The sequence below is a fragment of the Montipora capricornis genome, chromosome 14, assembly GCF_036669925.1.
Source record: "Montipora capricornis isolate CH-2021 chromosome 14, ASM3666992v2, whole genome shotgun sequence".
Classification (NCBI taxonomy): domain Eukaryota; kingdom Metazoa; phylum Cnidaria; class Anthozoa; order Scleractinia; family Acroporidae; genus Montipora; species Montipora capricornis.
The window spans coordinates 30,876,255-30,895,671 of record NC_090896.1 but is presented as its reverse complement, the minus strand read 5'-3'; the positions used below and the strand labels follow the sequence as shown (position 1 = coordinate 30,895,671).

Sequence of the window (19,417 nt, the reverse complement as noted above, 5' to 3'; positions counted from 1 at the left end):
CGGTTGTTCTGTTGCATCAGAGCTGAAGTTTATTGATGAGATCATCTTATCATCTAGGCCAGAAACTTCAATGGTCGGGTTTCTGTTTTCCTTGAAAAAGTCAACAGAGCGTCGGGAACTCGCAGCTTTCGAACTGGTCGTGTCTTTTGGTCGAATTTGCTAAATCTCCCGTCGGTGATTTCCTTGAAACTCGTTTCCCGGTTGCTTTGACAATGCCTTCGTTCGCTTGTAAAGTTATTTTCCTAAAAGTGCCTTAAATTCTGGCTAACATACTCGCACAAGTGAGAATTAATGCCTCACCTCTGAACAACAATAAAAGAATCGCGCTTGAACTCGCGTGGGACCACACAATGCCGCCCTTTTTCAACACTTTGACATTGACATTTTGACATGCGAAAGGTTATTTGCAAAGTGGGCAGAATGAAGAATTTAAAGAGACGCTTACAGGCTCTCCCGCCTCGCCTCGACCCAAGCCCCCACTCGCTTTTCACACGCAGTTCTTTTCGTTTTCTCGACTATCTGAGAGCCTGGAACAGGCTATGGAAGTGAACGAAGAGAGAGGAAGAGGAAGGCAAAGACAGAGGTGGCTGGATAACTATGGCGAGTTTTTAGTGTCAAAATTCAAACATGTATTCGGCAATTCAAACATTCAATTTAGCTATTCTTCAGTTTGGAAATTCAACAATTCAAACATTCATTTCAGTTGTTTCAAACCTTCAGATCAATTGAATATATAATGGCAAATAGGAAAGGAAAAGTTTGAATAGCATGCATGTTTGAATTTTGAAGGTTTGAATTGAAGAACTGAAAGTTGGAATTACCAAATTGAGGGTTTGAATTGAAGAACTGAAGGTTGGAATTACCAAATTGAGGGTTTGAATTGAAGAACTGAAAGTTGGAATTACCAAATTGAGGGTTTGAATTGAAGAACTGAAAGTTGGAATTACCAAATTGAGGGTTTGAATTGAAGAACTGAAAGTTGGAATTACCAAATTGAGGGTTTGAATTGAAGAACTGAAAGTTGGAATTACCAAATTGAGGGTTTGAATTGAAGAACTGAAGGTTGGAATTACCAAATTGAGGGTTTGAATTGAAGAACTGAAAGTTGGAATTACCAAATTGAGGGTTTGAATTGAAGAACTGAAGGTTGGAATTACCAAATTGAGGGTTTGAATTGAAGAACTGAAGGTTGGAATTACCAAATTGAGGGTTTGAATTGAAGAACTGAAGGTTGGAATTACCAAATTGAGGGTTTGAATTGAAGAACTGAAGGTTGGAATTACCAAATTGAGGGTTTGAATTGAAGAACTGAAAGTTGGAATTACCAAATTGAGGGTTTGAATTGAAGAACTGAAGGTTGGAATTGCCGAACTGAATGTTTTGAATTGCCGAACTGAATGTTTGAATTGCCGAACTGAGCCGGGGTTTGAATTTCCAAACTGAACGTTTGAATTGCTGAACTGAACGTTTGAACTGCATATTTGTATTTTGACACTAAAAACGCGCCATAGATAACATCGGGAAAGATCCCCAGATATGTCCAGGAATGCACGAAACTAGATGCAGGACGGTTTTGATAAGCGTCACGTAGTACTCTCTTCAGTGCACTTCGCTCTAAGTTCAACATAACTCGTGTCTGGAAATGCAGACAATTGATATCACAAAGTGTGCCCAAGACTCCAGTGCTCAAGAAGAGATGAACCGCTTCATTTGTTCTCTTCAAGAAATAACGCGAACATTTATACTTACCTTATGCATTGTTAGAAATAGGTAGCAAAATGCTTAGACTGAAAGGTACACTTCGTGTTGGATGTCAAAATTCTGCGTGCATCTAACTACGTGTAGATTTCAGGGGCAAGTGGAGACGATTGACCACCGAGAAGAAGAAAGAAACCACTTTGAAAGAGCGCATTCAAACATTCATTTCAGTTGTTTCAAACCTTCAGATCAATTGAATATATAATGGCAAATAGGAAAGGAAAAGTTTGAATAGCATGCATGTTTGAATTTTGAAGGTTTGAATTGAAGAACTGAAAGTTGGAATTACCAAATTGAGGGTTTGAATTGAAGAACTGAAGGTTGGAATTACCAAATTGAGGGTTTGAATTGAAGAACTGAAAGTTGGAATTACCAAATTGAGGGTTTGAATTGAAGAACTGAAAGTTGGAATTACCAAATTGAGGGTTTGAATTGAAGAACTGAAAGTTGGAATTACCAAATTGAGGGTTTGAATTGAAGAACTGAAAGTTGGAATTACCAAATTGAGGGTTTGAATTGAAGAACTGAAGGTTGGAATTACCAAATTGAGGGTTTGAATTGAAGAACTGAAAGTTGGAATTACCAAATTGAGGGTTTGAATTGAAGAACTGAAGGTTGGAATTACCAAATTGAGGGTTTGAATTGAAGAACTGAAGGTTGGAATTACCAAATTGAGGGTTTGAATTGAAGAACTGAAGGTTGGAATTACCAAATTGAGGGTTTGAATTGAAGAACTGAAGGTTGGAATTACCAAATTGAGGGTTTGAATTGAAGAACTGAAAGTTGGAATTACCAAATTGAGGGTTTGAATTGAAGAACTGAAGGTTGGAATTGCCGAACTGAATGTTTTGAATTGCCGAACTGAATGTTTGAATTGCCGAACTGAGCCGGGGTTTGAATTTCCAAACTGAACGTTTGAATTGCTGAACTGAACGTTTGAACTGCATATTTGTATTTTGACACTAAAAACGCGCCATAGATAACATCGGGAAAGATCCCCAGATATGTCCAGGAATGCACGAAACTAGATGCAGGACGGTTTTGATAAGCGTCACGTAGTACTCTCTTCAGTGCACTTCGCTCTAAGTTCAACATAACTCGTGTCTGGAAATGCAGACAATTGATATCACAAAGTGTGCCCAAGACTTCAGTGCTCAAGTAGAGATGAACCGCTTCATTTGTTCTCTTCAAGAAATAACGCGAACATTTATACTTACCTTATGCATTGTTAGAAATAGGTAGCAAAATGCTTAGCCTGAAAGGTACACTTCGTGTTGGATGTCAAAATTCTGCGTGCATCTAACTACGTGTAGATTTCAGGGGCAAGTGGAGACGATTGACCACCGAGAGGAATGTTGGCCCCACATAGAAAGTGGGAGAAGTTGTATGTGAAAAAAAAAAGGAAGAAGATTAAGTCGCATTAGGTTCTTACCAGAACCACATGAATGACCTTGAAGCGTGTAACTTGCAACTCTATTCCATGGAACAAAGCTCCCGAGGATTTTAGGACACCAATTATTTTATGCCCAGATATCGGCAACAATAAGATCGAAGCGGCACGCGCGGGAAAATGCCAGAGCTACGTTACATCCAAATAAGGAAATTTTTAAACTCAAATAGCCCCAAGTTAAACGCTTCAGGGTCATGAGCTTCTGGTTCTTACGCAACTTACCATGTGAAACGTGAGCGTGTGGTAGACGATTTCGCGATTCAGTAAAAGATTTTTGTACAACGATGTCTTGTAATAACTAATACTTGATCCAGCTCTTTTCCATCCCAGTCCTTTGTCCTTTGCCTCGCGTTCTGAGTAAAGCAGAGGCTTCATTCCTGAGAAAGGAAATACCAATTATTTGACACCGCTAGAATATACTCAAGCATATACTCAAATTAGTTTTTGCCTTTAAAGTTTCCTGTTGCATGGGGAAGGGAATTTTGTTTAAAAAACATGAGACTTTGTCCGCCAATCTTTCATGACGTCTGTAGCTTGGTGGAATTTGATCACCAGGGTGAGTGTAGTCACAAGAAGGAATGTTCTTTTAGATTAAGTCGTATTTTACATACATACATGTACTTAATTGACCGCTCCCCATAGGGGCTTTTCAGGGCCAATGAAACACAACGAAACGATGGAACAGAACAACAACAACTGTTAAGAATCCCAACTGGCCGGAGGCAAACCAGTTGGCTATTTACAAGTGCAGCTGGGAAGTTGAACCAGGGACTACCAGGATCAAATTCAACGAGTGGTTAGAGCGGGTCTCTAACCCGGGATCTCCGGATCTCGAGGCATGCGCACAAACCACTGGGCCACACTGAGGTAAGAGAAAGTGTGTTGTCAGTCAATCGAATAAGTAGTCGAATCTGTAAGCTGAGTGGTCAACAGACACGTAAATATAGTCCATTTGACAAATCGAAAGTGGTTCAGCGTTGTCTGTACTCTTATTAATGTTCGACGCCAAAGAAAGTGTTTATTTCAGAGCGTGACCAAAATCATGACACAAAGAAAGCGTAGCAAGTGTTGGCTATAACTTTCTCGCAATATGATTGGTTTATTTCCCAAAATGAGCGTTCCTGGTTGGCTATTACCTTTCGTGACAAATTGACGCGAGCATGACGCGAGCAGCGTTGTCTAGACTCTTATCTACAATGGCAAATTAGCCAATCAGATAACGAGATTACAAGCAATTGTGGTAAAAAAAAATATTCTTTGCATGTTCTGTTGGTTGACACCTACCATAATTGTATAAGCTGTCATTCTTGAGCAGATTAATGATGTTAAACTTGTAAGTGACACCAGGGACCATATTTTGAACTCGAAAATAATACCTACAATGAGAAGAGGAAAATGTTTTACTCAGTTGGGATGCGATTGGTAGGATTAGTGATAGGCTAAAAATTATGGCAACACTTTTTCAACCAACGAGAAGAAAAATCAAAGCCAATCATGGCTAACACAGCTCGTATTTTCCCATGCACTTACAAGGTTACACAATTCTGATTGGTCCATCGCGCTGCTTGTGCCTGCCACAATTGGTTATTACCGGTACTTTCGTTCCGTTTTACGAAAATCAGTCGCAAACCGCTTTCTTTTAGATGTATATTACAGAAAAGGGAGCTTAATTGACTAAACGCAAGGATGACTGGGTAAGAAAATGTGGTAACCCATCTGTGCGAGAAAACTTGGTTTTGGTCACCGTACGACCGTCCACCCCTCCATGTATGCCAATGTGACCAGTATCACGTAATCATATTGCAGGCTCAAGTTTAGAGCACATCGAGGTCAGCTTTTTTTTAAGTTGATCGCTGACCAGGCACTGGCGTCGATTAGATCGCAGGCTCAAGCCAGGTTAACTTCTATAAATAGCCCGGGAACTCCGCTTTTAGGCTTTGCCAGGAGCCGATGGCTAAATCTACATAGTAGAGCTTGCCTTAATAGGCCATTTCCGAGTTCAAGCCTACCTCATCTTCAAAGCGAGTCTAAGTGCGAAGTTTTTGTTATGAAAATTAGTTTATATTCATATGTAAAGTAGAACTAATTACCATTACAAAAACTTCGCACTTAGACTCGCTTTGAAAAGGAGGCAGACATGAACTCGGAAATGGCCTATTTGCTTGCTTCCCATATAACTTGAATAAGATCGTATGTTCTCCTATTTTTAACAGGGTCTCGGCACTCAGGCAATATCTCATATCAGGGGTGTAGCCAGGATTTTTCAAAGGGGAGGGAGGGGGAGGGAGGGGGGGGGTGGTCACACTGTGTCAAAGAGAGTACTCAACAGATTGTGGCGTTTTCGCAACCTAAATACTGTAGGCTGCCTGCTTAAAAAAATGCTTACAAAGGAGGTTCACGAGCACCCCAGGACCTCCCCCCCCCCCTCCCCAAGCTACGCCCTTGCATATATGAATACCTCTCTTTTAATGACAAGAAATGAGTAATAATTAATAATAATTAATTCTCACCATTGCATGTGTCGATTGGTGTAAAGATCAGAACTCACCACCAGGTCGTACTCAAAACTGCCACTAAAAGTTAGCAATAAAAAAGAAATAAGACATAAGATAATAGGGAAGATAACAGCCTGTTTCAAAACAAAGTGTTCTTTTGTTCCATTGGTTAGAAAAATTTAAAGTGCTACTATGATCAAAATTTCACCTCCTTGTTTCTTCAGATTTTGAAAGCATGTTTGCTTAACACCTGACTGGTAAAATTTTGAGCTTTGATTTTTTTCCAAAGGCTGTTTACTTTGAGTGCAAGTTTTGGATTTCTGTATTAGTCACGTTCAAACCTCAAAGGTTAGATCTGGGAAAAAAGACGTCGCTTCCTAACTAGCTAAAAATTTCAGCGTCTAAATGCAGCTTATTATATTCGCAAAACACGAGTTTTCAAGTCCGAAAATCTCGTGCCGCATATTAATTCAGCCGTGTACATACCCATTGTATTATTAAATTTGTGAGTCTTTGACGTCATTTTCTCCTTGATCCAGCTCTCTCAAGATTTTATAGTTAGTAATGGCGGACCATTAAATGGGAAAATTCCGGTTAAAATAAACAGATGTCTTGTTGAAATCAAGGCTTAAAATTTGCGTCACTTAGTGTTTTAGAATTAACATATTTTTTGAAATCCAAAGAAAAATAATTGATTTTTTTGTCATAGTAGCACTTAAATAACAAAAACGTTTGTACAGCCAATAGCGATATTTCTTGTTTACGAACATTGACGTCACATTTCCTTTGATATTGATATTTGCCATCCACGAAACAAAAGAAGTTATTGTTTCAACAGCCAATTACCTTCTGGTTGGCACATTAATGACAATATGTGACGTACGAGAAATATCGCTATAAGATAAGGTTGGAACATTAATGGAAACAGATGACGTCAAAGATTTCCTTTGATGACGTTAGCTCTTTCTGGTCAATGCTGTTGTCGGTGGCGAGCCAGAGAAACCGAACGGAAAAATTCAATAAGAAGGCCATAGCAAACATTTTCCTAGTTTCTTGTAATGGATAAAGATTCTCTAAAGATATATTTTAGCGGCCTGAAGAACGCGATCTGTGCGAATTTCGTTTATTTAAGGAAATATAATCTTCCTTTCAGAAATCGCTCGGAGAAAATAACCACCCTCGAAATGCCTAGCTTACTATTTTGTTTCCCGAAAATTAAGTGGTAGCTGAACTTTTTTAATACAGAAATTTGCAAGAGACTAATTCTTCAGAAAACTCGAAAGATGTCTTGCTCAAGGAGACGCCGTCACTCGCATATATCATCTTGTCATATAAAAAATATATGTTATTCGCCGGCCTTGGTCGGTCCGTACGGGAAAAACTGTGCCTGAGGTCTCGAGTACGGCCTAGGGCCGCGGGCAATATTTATTAATTTGTACAGCAACACTGTTTACTTTTGAAAACATTTAAGAGGCTTCAAAAAATCTATTTTTGGTCCTAACAAAAGCTCACGCACACAAGCTCACGCAACGTGGGCGAAAATTCCACCCGAGTTGGCAGGCAAGATAGAAAAATTCCGCCCGTTCTCAGAGCCAATCAGATTGCAGGATTCGCAGAATTCCGCCCGCTTGCGCATTGAGAAAAAAAGTAACATATCTGTATTGGGGACAGCTTTTCTTAGAGTTATTTTCACACGTGAAAAGATCACTGTTGCTATGGTTACATATGAAAATCGCCCCTTTCGATGCCTTTCGTGAATGATTTAGTATTTCATTGGTGTTTATATAATAAATAAAATATTACATGGCCGCTTGGAGAAATATTTTTCAACACCCGAAGAGAAATTTCGTATCTCCGCGCGGCCATGTAATATCCTCTATTTACCCTCAGATTTTAGAGTAGCTTGATGTAACCAAGAGAAAATTAAGGAGACAGAGAGGGAGTCTCCCAGCCTAGCCCTTGGGATATGTTAATTTCAGTCAAGTTATTTTTAGATGTCAAGAAACGGAAGTATGTTTCCCGAGACGTCCGCAAAGTTAGATAATTCAAAATGGTAATCCGAGTGGAAGTGCGGTTTGTTGACGAAAACGAGTTTCAGAAGCAACGAGATTCGTTTATCTTGTCCAATACCATGGAGTTGGAGATAGACTCTACAATTTCTAGTGAATCGAATGGCTTGTTGGGTGAAGAATACAACTCCGAAAGCCATTGCACATTGCCAGATAAATTCATATGACGTCTTCTTTAATAGTCGCGAACGTCTCGGGAAACAGAGTTCCGACCTAAAAATAACTTTCGTGAAATTTACATATCGCGGCCATCGTTCCTACTCTCCCGCATATCGTAGCAAGTATCTCCGAGCATTTTACACACCCAACCATGATACACCACAGAAGACAGACCACAACACCGGGAAATCCATGCCCTACTCTTGCAACAAGTGTGTGGGTTCCTTTATATCCCACAAGGTTATGAACATTGAAGGGTTGTGAGACGGGTCTACGGTTTATCGTCCTTATCCGAGAAGACTAGAGTCTAACCATTTCCAGATATCATTACAAAGGCAACACTTTCTCCTCAGTGTTGGTCCGGCCGGAGTCCAACTCACGACCTCCCGCCCAGCAGCCCGGTGCTTAACCAACTGAACTACCGGTGCGCGGTAATCGCAATACCTGAGATGGAGAGCTTACCGGTTACTGAGCAAGTTATTCCGATCAAACGTAAACATCGTAATAATAATAACGATGATGATGATGATGAACTTATTTAAGTGTCAAACTGTATTTAGCGCTAAACTAATGGGGATATTGCACAGAAATCAAATCAAAGCAAATGAACTCAGATTAAATCATAGGTTGGCTTTTTCGAATGTATGGCTCACGTTTGACATAAAGAAAATTACGGCTCGCACAACCACTGGATACTTTATCAATCTGCCAGGAATAAGGTAAATTCTATGATGCGTAAAGCGAAATCTGACTACTTTCGCCTGAAAATCGACGCGTCCAAGGCTACTGACCCTAAGGCGGGCTGGAAATTAATAAATTCACTTACTGGCAAAGGTAATAAATCTTCCCCTGTCAATGATATTCTTCAGGGACACCCAACGACCAATTTGTTGTAAAATGTATTATTATACCCCAGTTAATGAAAATAAATGTTATTAAGGCATTTTCAGGTGTTTTTCTGTGTTGCTGGGAAAACATTATCTGTTCCTTTTTCCCAGCAAGACACACAAGAAATTTCCCAACCAGCTAGATAAAATTGGTTGGTTTCCCAGCCAGCTGATCAAATTTATTTCCCAGCCAGGAATTCCGCGCGCTTTCAAATCCCTCGATCCAAAACGACCGAACAAAAGCGACAAAACTGGTTTTTTCCGCAAGCCCAATCACTCTGACCAGCCGTTGTATGTTTGTGACTACTCTGTGGGAGAGGGAAGGGGTTCTTTTTTTTTTTTCTTTTGTTTTTTTCAGTCGTCCTCAGTCTTCAGAGTTTCTACAGCCAGCTCGGGTTGAAATGCTAGAAAAAGTCAGTAATTCCCAGGCAAAGCCTCTATCAATAACAAAATTTCCCAGCCAGCTCATCGAAACACCTGTATTTTTGCCAGCCAGTAAGATTCCTCTGGAGAACAAACAACGTGAGGAACAGATTCGTTGGGTGCCCCTGATTCTTGTTAACGATAAAATTGTTTCTGACGATAAAGATATTTCCGAGTCATTTAATGATTTTTTTGTAAACATAGGACCAACTTTGGCCGCTGAATCAACGAAAAGGTCCGCCAATAGCGTTAACACATATCTCAGCAACATTCAGAATAGTTTTCCAGCCTCTCGATTCTCTAATGTACCAGTGGAAAATGTCGCGCTTACGCTAAAAAACTTAAAGGTGTCGAAAGGCACTGGCCTTAATAAGATTCCTGTCAAGGTCCTTAAAATCGCGTCTAGTATAATTGCTCCATCTTTGACTTTTATATTTACTTTGTCACTTTCCTCTGGAATTTTTATTGATGACTGGAAAAATGCGCGTGTGTGCCCGGTCTATAAAGCCAATGACCGTCGTGATATGGGAAATTATAGACCCATTTCAATCCTGCCAATAATTAGAAAAGTTTTCGAGAAAGAAGTTTTTCAACAGCTTTATCACTATTTGAAAGTTAATTCTGTTCTCTCTAAATTCCAGTCTGGTTTCCGCCCTCTCCACTCGACTGTCTCGGCGTTGATTCAAATGTGCGATGATTGGTCTGATAATATGGATAAGGGAAAATTGACAGGTGTAGTTTTTCTCGATATTCGTAAGGCCTTCGACTCAGTTGATCATTCGATTTTACTAGAGAAAGGTAAGTTTTATGGAGTCGCTGATTGAGAATTGATGTGGTTCAAGTCTTATCTTACTGCCCGACAACAATAATGTTTAATAAATGGTTGCTTATCTTCTCAAAGTAACTTACTCTGTGGAGTTCCCCAAGGCCCTATTCTTGGCCCTCTCCTTTTCCTTATCTACATAAATGATTTACCAAATTGTTTAAAATTCACTACCCCCTGTTTATATGCAGACGATAATCAAATCTTTACCTCTGGTTTTGATATTGGCGCACTTGCCAATAATATAAATTCTGATTTAAAAAATCTAAGCGACTGGCTCACTGTTAATAAGCTCCAATTCCACCCTCTCAAAACTAAGTTAATGGTTGTTGGGTCAACATATAATTTGAACACTAAATCTGGAGATTTACCTAATGTAATCTCCATTGATAATAATTTGGTTTCACGCGTAACCTCTAACAAATGTTTGGGAGTTCTACTGGATGAAAAGCTTACATTTGAAACTCATATTGAGTATATATGTAAAAACGCATGTGCTGGCATAGGTGCTTTGAGAAGAATTAAGCCTTTTGTCCCCCTCTGCACCCTCGTAACTTTATACAGATCACTCATTCAACCTTATTTTGATTACTGCTCACCCCTGTGGGATACATGTGCTAAGCAACTGAAAGATAAATTACAAAAAATTCAAAATCGTGCGGGAGGGGTTATTACAGGCTCTTCATATGATGTTAGGTCCACAGATGTGTTGAATAACCTGAAATGAAAAACCCTTGAAACCAGGTGCTTCCATACAAAGGCTACCCTTATTTATAAAATCCTCAATGATCTATCTGCCCCCCAACTGAGTAACTCCTTTGTAAAGCTGAATGATACTAACATAAATTACAATCTTAGGAATATCGAGACTGATCTAGCACTTCCAAGGCCATACACAAATTTTTTGTAGCACAGCTTTAAGTATAGTGGTGCAATGCTCTGGAATAATCTTTCCTATGAGGCAAAGACCGCAAAATCGCTTTCTGATTTCAAACGCAAACTTACCTCCTCGCCCTCCATGCCTTCTACTGGATCGCACTGATTCTATGTAATATACTTCTATTTTAAATATACATATATACTTTATTGTAACGTGTTTACCTACGCCCCACCTGGAAACCAGCTTTTGTTGTGTGTGGCTAGCGTAGTGAAATAAAGTTGTATTGTATTGTATTGTATTGTTGTATACTTACTTTACCTGTGGTGCACCATCATATTTTCCCCCAGAAAATCACATCGCAACTTGCGCTGCACTGCAATTTGTCTGGTGTACTAACTAAATGTGCACAGTAGCAAATAAATGCTATGTTTTTCTGAACTTCTCTGCATTTTCTTGATTCCAAGAGAAAACAGTTTTTACTTACATGCGTTTGGCTTGCTTTAAGTTTCCACACTCAAAACGAGATTCAAATGTCAGACAAGGAGCACAACCAGCAGGCACAACAAGGCTGTGATTTGCCTGTGTAATAAATAGAAGAAAGTACTATGTATTTCAATGGTATCCCTGTTTATTTAAGTGACAAAATATACTTGGCATATTCTGGAAATCTCCAGTCCATTGCAAATTAAAATCTATGTAAGACACCTGTAGATACAGCTCAGCAATGTGTTTGCGGGAAATTAAGTAACAACTCTTAACACAGGGGTGGATCCAGGATTTTTCTTAGAGGGTGGTGCACCAATTAACCCTTTAAGCCCCGAGGGGTTCTCCATTGACGAGTAAAATCGTCTGGCGTTAGACAGAGTAAAATCTATAAGTGCCATTTGGCACTATCAGGGCTGAAAGGGTTAAACGGGGACATAGTTTTTTCACGCTGTTAGCTTAACCCTTTAAGCCCCAAGGGGTTCCCCATTGACGAGTAAAATCGTCTGGCGTTAGACAGAGTAAGATCTATAAGTGCCATTTGGCACTATCGGGGCTGAAAGGGTTAAAGAAATGGGCAGCTGACTGGTGAGGTTTTTTTTTTTTTGCAGAATACCACAGGAACGGGGGGGTGGGGGTGTGCACCCCTGCACCCCCCTCCTAGATCCGCCCCTGTAACAACATCTATTTTCATTGGATTTTATTAGAATGCAACTCAATTGTGTCGGCAGGTTTGCCCAGTTTGTTGAAAACCACTTAACCATTGTGAATTCTTTGTCTATCCTGACGGGCTTGTAATTTTTGTAATAGCTGTATTCTACCTGTTAGAATGTTCTATTTTTTTTTTCTGGCAAAATGTAGTTTAATCCATTTATAGCTCACTGCAAGTATAGGTAATATATGAATACAATATGGTTATAAAACTTGACAAGTTTTTTTTTTGTTTTATTTTTTTGTTCGCTGTTTTGTCCCTAACCATTTACAAACTATACCTCTTTTTGTAAAAGACAGGCAATCAAAAGTTTTGATTTAATTTCCTCAAAACTCAGGTGTGAACCCACAATGTCACTGTTCTCGCTTTTTGAATTTCCAGACTTTCGTAACCAGTTCATCTATATGAACTATGTTGAATTAGCAACAATATCACATATTCAAAAACGTACAGTGTTGCCCTGCTGCAGGATCACAAATATTGGGGCTTAAAGATTCCAAAAGTCTGACCACTTCTGATTAGCATACAAACAGGCTCTCTTTACAGGGATTTGGCAAAAACTCACATTCTTGCCCTGCAAAGAGCCTGCTTGCAGGCTAAGGTTTGAATGGACAGGGTACATTCATGAAAGAGACTGTAAACTGATCAAAAGTGCACATACTTTTGGGAACCTAGTTTACATGTTTCAGACAACAGTTATACCTCCCCCTTATTCTGTCTCTCGTAAACTGTGAGGTTTCCTCTCCACACTTGAGGATATAAGACATGCTCATTCCCCAATAACATGGTTCCAGTGTTTGAGTTGTCCCCTGAAAAACATAGAGACGACAGTACGAGAAAAGTAATTATATTCTTTCCCCCTTGAGCATAAAGTATCCAGCCAAATAGAGTACATTTCCCCCATAATGATAAATCGCCAAAGCTTCCTGCATATTTTTGCATGGGCCTTGACTAGGGGTCCCTAGCCCAGACCTAATCATCCCTCCCCCTCCACCCCCTACCCTCCACCCCTACCCCACCCCCGGAGTTGGCATGCTGCAAAGTTAACGCCAACGATGAGTCACTTGAAATATAAACATTGGCGTGTTTGGAGATGACAGAAAAAAAATGGAGAGAGCCAGCGCACATGCAAAGCATTTTTACTTTTTGCTGATTAAACTTCGTAGCATTGCCGCTTCTGTTTCCGTGGTCTTTCGTAAAGTTCCTTGTTTTATTATATTCCTAAACAGGCCCACCACTACAAGGAGCAAAAGGCCAGATTGTTCTGAGGTCCCATGATTTGAGTCAAACGGTCAATGAGTCAATGAGTCATGAGTCATGAGACTCACAGTCAATATAGCAATAATTTACTGATTAAGCCTAAGCCCTCGTTTCAGTGATTAGGCCTAAACACTCTCTGAGATTTTAGCTTTCATTCTATGGGTTAGGATAACTGCACTAACTCATTGACTCATGACTCATTGATTCAATGACTCAACTTGATACTCCATTGTTCTAGGCAAGGCACATAAATTATGTAACATTTGTACGTATTCAATTTCAAAACTTCCCGGGACGAAAGGAAAATTTATGTTCAACGATGTTGAAGAAAAGTTTAGATTAGTTTAAAAGTTCATTCAACAATCTTTCAACACATTTTCAGCGTGTTTTTAATTTTAGTGCATCTGCCATTGCTGCATCTATTATATGCTTCATTAAACTCCGAGGAACCTGCGATTACGTAAAACTGCCCTTTAAAAAAGCTTTCCCACTTTCGAAAAAAGAAAAGGTCTTTCGTTCACCTGCGATATCGTTCCTGCATTTGAAGTTATAGTTACATGCAAAGAGAGCATGAAAAATAAACAAAGCATGCGATGGCATCAATGGGAAGTGTAAACAAGCGTTGTTTGTACAAAAATAATTAACACTCGAAAACTACACGCAAGCAAAATCATCAAGAGTTTTACGATGATTTTTATCCAAAATAGATTTGAGAAGCGCGGAAAATCAAACATTACAACTCCTCGATCATTGAGAAAGTTCGATCTAATAATTTTATGATATCGACGGATTTGAAATTCGATCGTCTTGCACACAAAATTAATGTCGATGTCATGCATACGCGTGACCCGTAATATTGGAACGGGTTTTAATCTTATTTATACCTCACAAAATTCATCCAAATAGCATGGAAGAGTGGTTGTCTGTTGAGTGAAATAAATTGCCAAAAAATGAGGGCAAAGTGATGAGTTAAACAGACGATCGAGACGCAGATGTAAGATGCATCATTGTTACACAATAAATATATTTCTCATTTTCTGTCTAGTTCACACACTTACCTTCCGTGTTCAACCGTTCAACAAAGTCTGGAATAAAGTGAATGTGTTTCTGACATGAATAACGCGGCAAGTGGTCTTTTGGCCAAAATGGTCCCACGATTTCATGCCGTTCGCCATTGTTGTCGAGCCATACACAACCTGGTGAGCGTTTGTAAACATTTGCTTTGTAACTTGTACTCATATGTGCTCTGTCACGATCTGCATTTTCTAAGGCAGCACGCGTATAAATACTAAACTTTTTGTTAAATTCACTGGAAAGGGGATCTAAATACAGGTCGGAGTCCACGGCTAATCGACTTGGTGTCACTGAATTCCCGTCACCAAATCTCATCGACCGTCTTGTAGCGTACTTTTGCAAATGTTGTTGACGTTTTTGAAGAAGCAGCCCATCGTCATCACGCAAACAAGGATAGTTATAAACACGGCGTTCTGCAGTGCGTTGTCTGTCGTCAATGTTGATCTCTAATTGTCGTCTTTGCCTTTCTTCGGCTAATCTTTTCTCATGGAGTTTCTTTCGCTTCTCTCCAGGCGGGGTTCCTAACGCCGCGCGAACTTGCGATTGAATACTTTGTTCCACGGACTTTTTGACCGCCACGAGCCAAGCTCGCCTTTCTCTCTCATCTCCAAACAAACCCTTAGCTTTTTCTGACGACACAGTTTCAATCTCACGATGTAATTCTTCTTCCCGGTTAGATCTCCAACGGCCATCAGCCCGTGCATCAGCCATAAAGTCGTCGGCTTTTTTCTTAACTTTTTCAGCCTTTGTCGCCTCATAATTCTGATAATCTTTCGATTGTTTCAGAGACATTTTGGGTTAAAATCTCAGCGTAGTTCACTGAATGATACTGGCAAAACAAATTCACAGATTGGACATAACGACACATGATTTAAACATAGCGTGTTGTCTCAGCAAGGGAGATGATTTGGTTGAACGCGCGTGTTTGACATGTTTCCATAGCAATTTTTTGTTGTCTGCAAAGAGGGTCAATTTCAAGTTGATTGTGGATGTGTTGATGCAACGAGGAGACAATTGTTATGAATTATTACACCCTGAAGCAACACAATTTGTGATCGAATAGCAAGTATCGGAAACGAAATATCTTGGAGCGCACCGATATGCAAAAAAATTGTTTAAATATTTACCCATTAAGCTCGCGTGAAAAAACAACTTAGTTTACCATATGTCTCTTCGAAGAAACGTTTTGAAGAGAATGCACAATTTTAATTATTGCCATCCATTATCACCATTTCAAAAGTTTAACGATAATGCGCCGATTAAATCGAACTTCAACATCCCCCACCCCGGGCAAACCACAGGCATTTGACTAGCCTCTGTGCCCGAGGAGTGGGGAATTTGACCTTTGCCTGCGTGGGGTGGGGAAAATTGAACCGAAAGTACGTCTTAGATTTCAAATAATTTTTTTTCAGGCGCTACGTAGTCTGAAGTGTCAGCCGTCTCCCGCCAAAGGGGCGAGCGGGTTTGGGCGAGGAGACGGCTGACTTTATTCAGGCGCCGGATTCGCTAACATCTATAAAACACGTGTTTGGACGACATGGAAGAGATGTGGAATTTGTGAACGATTGGCTTACAAAAAAGGTCTTCAAAAGGTGTTTATTAAAGACGTCAGGAGCCGACGACGATTGTTCTTCAGTAGGGTATGACAGACAAATCCGACAATAGCGTAGGGCATTTGAACACCATTTTGGCCCGAGGGGGCGGGAATTTGAACGATCCAATCTTCAAAAGTTCAAATGACCGGGCTTTGCCCGGGAGGGGTGTTGAAGTTTCGAGTTGATCGATCGGCGCATAACTCGTACAAATCATTTTCAATTAAATTTATCCCATTTACAAAAATCTGTCAACAATGTCCAGATGGATCACAGAAAGAAGGGCGAAAATGGCCACTAAAAACATACAGCTGATTCCAGCTGGCTGTAAGCTGTGCTCCAAGGTCATACGTGGACCGTTTTGCGGCTGCCAGAGGCGCCATAGTATACTTTCGGTTCGACCTTGTTGAGCTGCGTCGTTGCTGTACTTTGCAACGACGATTATTACTGTTGGCGAGCTGTGTGATCACCTACTACGGTAAATCTTTGAGCAGCCCGGCGCCCGGTCGGTGGACGTCACCACGGGTGACGCAACAAACAGAACTGAATTGTTTTCTCTGTCGTGCTTCGACACGAAAATGTTGCCTAAGAGTTTATTTTATACGGAACGTTGTATCAAGAAACACGTTGACTTTCGGTTGCTGTTAGTGAAGTCTCTAAGACCCTTCAGTTGCCTAACTTAGAGGTTGGAAGACGTCAAAAGTCTGTTTTACGGGTGCATTGTCTTCTATTGGCACAAGAGAGGATCACAAGAGAGGATCCTCTCTTGTGTTCAGTTGGCATTGAGACTTACAGTACTGAGGAAAGATGGGTCGCATACGATATTTCATCTTTCATATACAACATGCCAAAGGCAGGTTCGACTCAGTCACAACACTTGCAGGTAATCGTCTATAAAAGAAAAAGGGTTTTCGTATCCTAAAGATGCAGCAAAAGCAAGTTTTGTCTCTATTCTTCGCTATGAGCGATTTTTTATCTATTATCATATAAGCGATTTTTTATCTATTATAATTTGAATTTATTGATTGATTCAGTTCCTGACACGGGAGAAGCGCAACGTTTGAAACGGCCTGGGACCGATAATGGAGAAAGTAGGACACCCCCCAAAGGAAATATTAGGCCATTTCCGAGTTCATGTCTACCTCCTCTTCAAAGCGAGTCTAAGTGCAAAGTTTTTGTGATGTTAATTAGTTCTACTTTACATATGAATGAAAACTAATTTTCACAAGAAAAACTTCGCGCTTAGACTCGCCTTGAAGAGGAGGCAGACGGGAACTCGGAAATGGCCTAATTCCTCAAGCTTATATGCTACGTACATTTGCTGAAAATCTTGCCCCATGCAAATAAAAGTTGCTGATGATGAGATATTTGCTCGTGTGAATGACTTGTTCTCTAAAAGGTGGAAAATATTCAAAAATTGCATTTCGGTTATATGCAGCTCGGCTTCTTTTCCCGTGTGATGCATCTTGCTGTTTAATGCAAGAGCTCACACCATATCTTCATTTACTTCGGATTGTACAGTGGCATGTCGTAGCAAGTATCTCCCGGCATTTTCCCTCCCGAACATGACATGCAATAAAAACCAAACGTATAAGAACCTAAAACTTAAGAGCCTGTTAAGTTAAAATTTTCATTTTAAAGCCCTTTTTCATAAGAAGCTATTGCGCCTAAAATTTTCAATAGGCTGGCATGCATGCTAGTACTTTGAAAATATAAATTTACTGTATGGTTATCTAAATTGTATTCTAGATAATTATTTAACACAGGAATATATCTCATACTGATCACATATGCCCTGTAGTAGTTCTCTGTGCTGATCTCTATCAAATTAAGAACCTATTTAAGAACCTAAGTAGCCTAAAATCCGACTAAATACCATTTCTATACGAACCTATTTGGGCTAATTTTGAAAAATCTAGATTCTTATATATACGCGGGTTTTTACTGTAGGATAGAGCAAGGACCGACCACATCAACAGGGGATTTCCCGCCCAACCGTCATTGCGAATCGTGTATTGACTCTTTCACATCCCACAGCCTGGGTTATGAACGTTGAAGAGTTATAAAAAAAAAGAAAAAAAAAGTCAGCTTACTGGCCTAATGGCCCATCAGGCCGGAGCTTATCCCGGTTTCTGTAGCATGAATAGACTAGCAGTATATCTACTCCCGCCTGGATGGGATGCTAAGTCCATCGCAGGATTACCTCCAGCATTTCGCTGGTACCCATTTATACACCTGGGTGGAGAGAGGCACCGAGGGAGTAAAGTATCCTGCCCAAGAACACAACACAATGTCCCCGGCCAGGTCCCGAACCCGGACCATTCGCTCCGAAGTTGAGCACACTAACCATGAGGCCACCGCGCCTCCCACATCAGAGTTATAATTGCCGTCATATCATAATGCAAGACAACTGTCATCTGAGCGACTATCTGAGCGCAGTTGAATGCCAGCGAATTTCCTTCAGTTGTCTCCTAGTCTCGGCTTCGAGCTCATTGGTAGAACATCCGAGTTACAGCAGTTTGAATTCAGAGTTGATGAGATTCGAATTTCGAAGGAGGTTTCCTGAACATGGCTGGCGCTGATAGTTCGGAAGAGTCGGAGGATGAAACCGACGATAACTGTGGCGAGTTAAGGGATGAGAGTAACCGAAATGATGACAATAAAAGGCTTTTGATGTTAATTTCAAGAGTTTATCAGTTTCATCTAACAGTTTTTAAATGATAAAGAAACCCGAGATGGCCGCCGTTTCCCAAGGCAGCAACTGGTGTGGCAGTCAAGGGTTAAGTTTTGCATATTTGACCATGAAATGAAGGTTAGAAAGATTATTGCAGTTAGCTGAGATTCGAGTTGCCAATAAGGATGTACGTCAAATGTGTATTTGTATTTTATGGTCACTTACGTACAGAAATGTAATAAAATTTCACTTGAAATGGCAATAAAATTTGCTTTAATGTGTCATATTTTGCTGATCTTTTCTCGTTTCCAAGACATTCAAGTTTTGTTCAAAATTGATGACGTCACAAATTGTGCAAGTGAAAATATAGGAGTAATGATATTCAAACTTGGCACCAGTAACGTACATCAGATAAGGCACAAAGTGACACCCAATGCCATGGCAACAGTCTCGTCTCCAGTCCCTCTCTGCAATGAACCAAATATCTCGGATTTTGAACAGACTAGACGCTCCATGAGCGTAAACTGGGTTGCCTGTAGTACGTATTACTCAAAAACAGAAGGCATTGAGTTGGGTGGTATTGAACTGCAGCGTTCCAGTAATTTTTTTAAAGTGGGAGGAGGATGGTGGGGGGGGGGGGGGGTGTTGTAGACCGTTTGTGGGGTCACCCACACGTCA

The 19,417-nt window shown here is 40.2% G+C and overlaps 1 protein-coding gene across 1 annotated transcript in view; it reads right to left on the bottom strand.

Annotated features, from left to right (window-relative positions):
* LOC138031231 (uncharacterized) overlaps positions 1-15,386 on the bottom strand; it is a 33,763-nt gene extending 18,377 nt beyond the window's left edge. The window contains exons 1-6 of the mRNA XM_068878909.1: positions 14,458-15,386; positions 12,842-12,948; positions 11,429-11,523; positions 5,719-5,781; positions 4,493-4,584; positions 3,431-3,585 (exon numbers count right to left, since the gene is read on the bottom strand). Coding sequence (XP_068735010.1) covers positions 3,431-3,585; positions 4,493-4,584; positions 5,719-5,781; positions 11,429-11,523; positions 12,842-12,948; positions 14,458-15,265 — 1,320 coding nt within the window. The 5' untranslated portion in view covers positions 15,266-15,386. The remainder of the gene's footprint in view (positions 1-3,430; positions 3,586-4,492; positions 4,585-5,718; positions 5,782-11,428; positions 11,524-12,841; positions 12,949-14,457) is intronic.
* Positions 15,387-19,417: the final 4,031 nt, after the last annotated feature.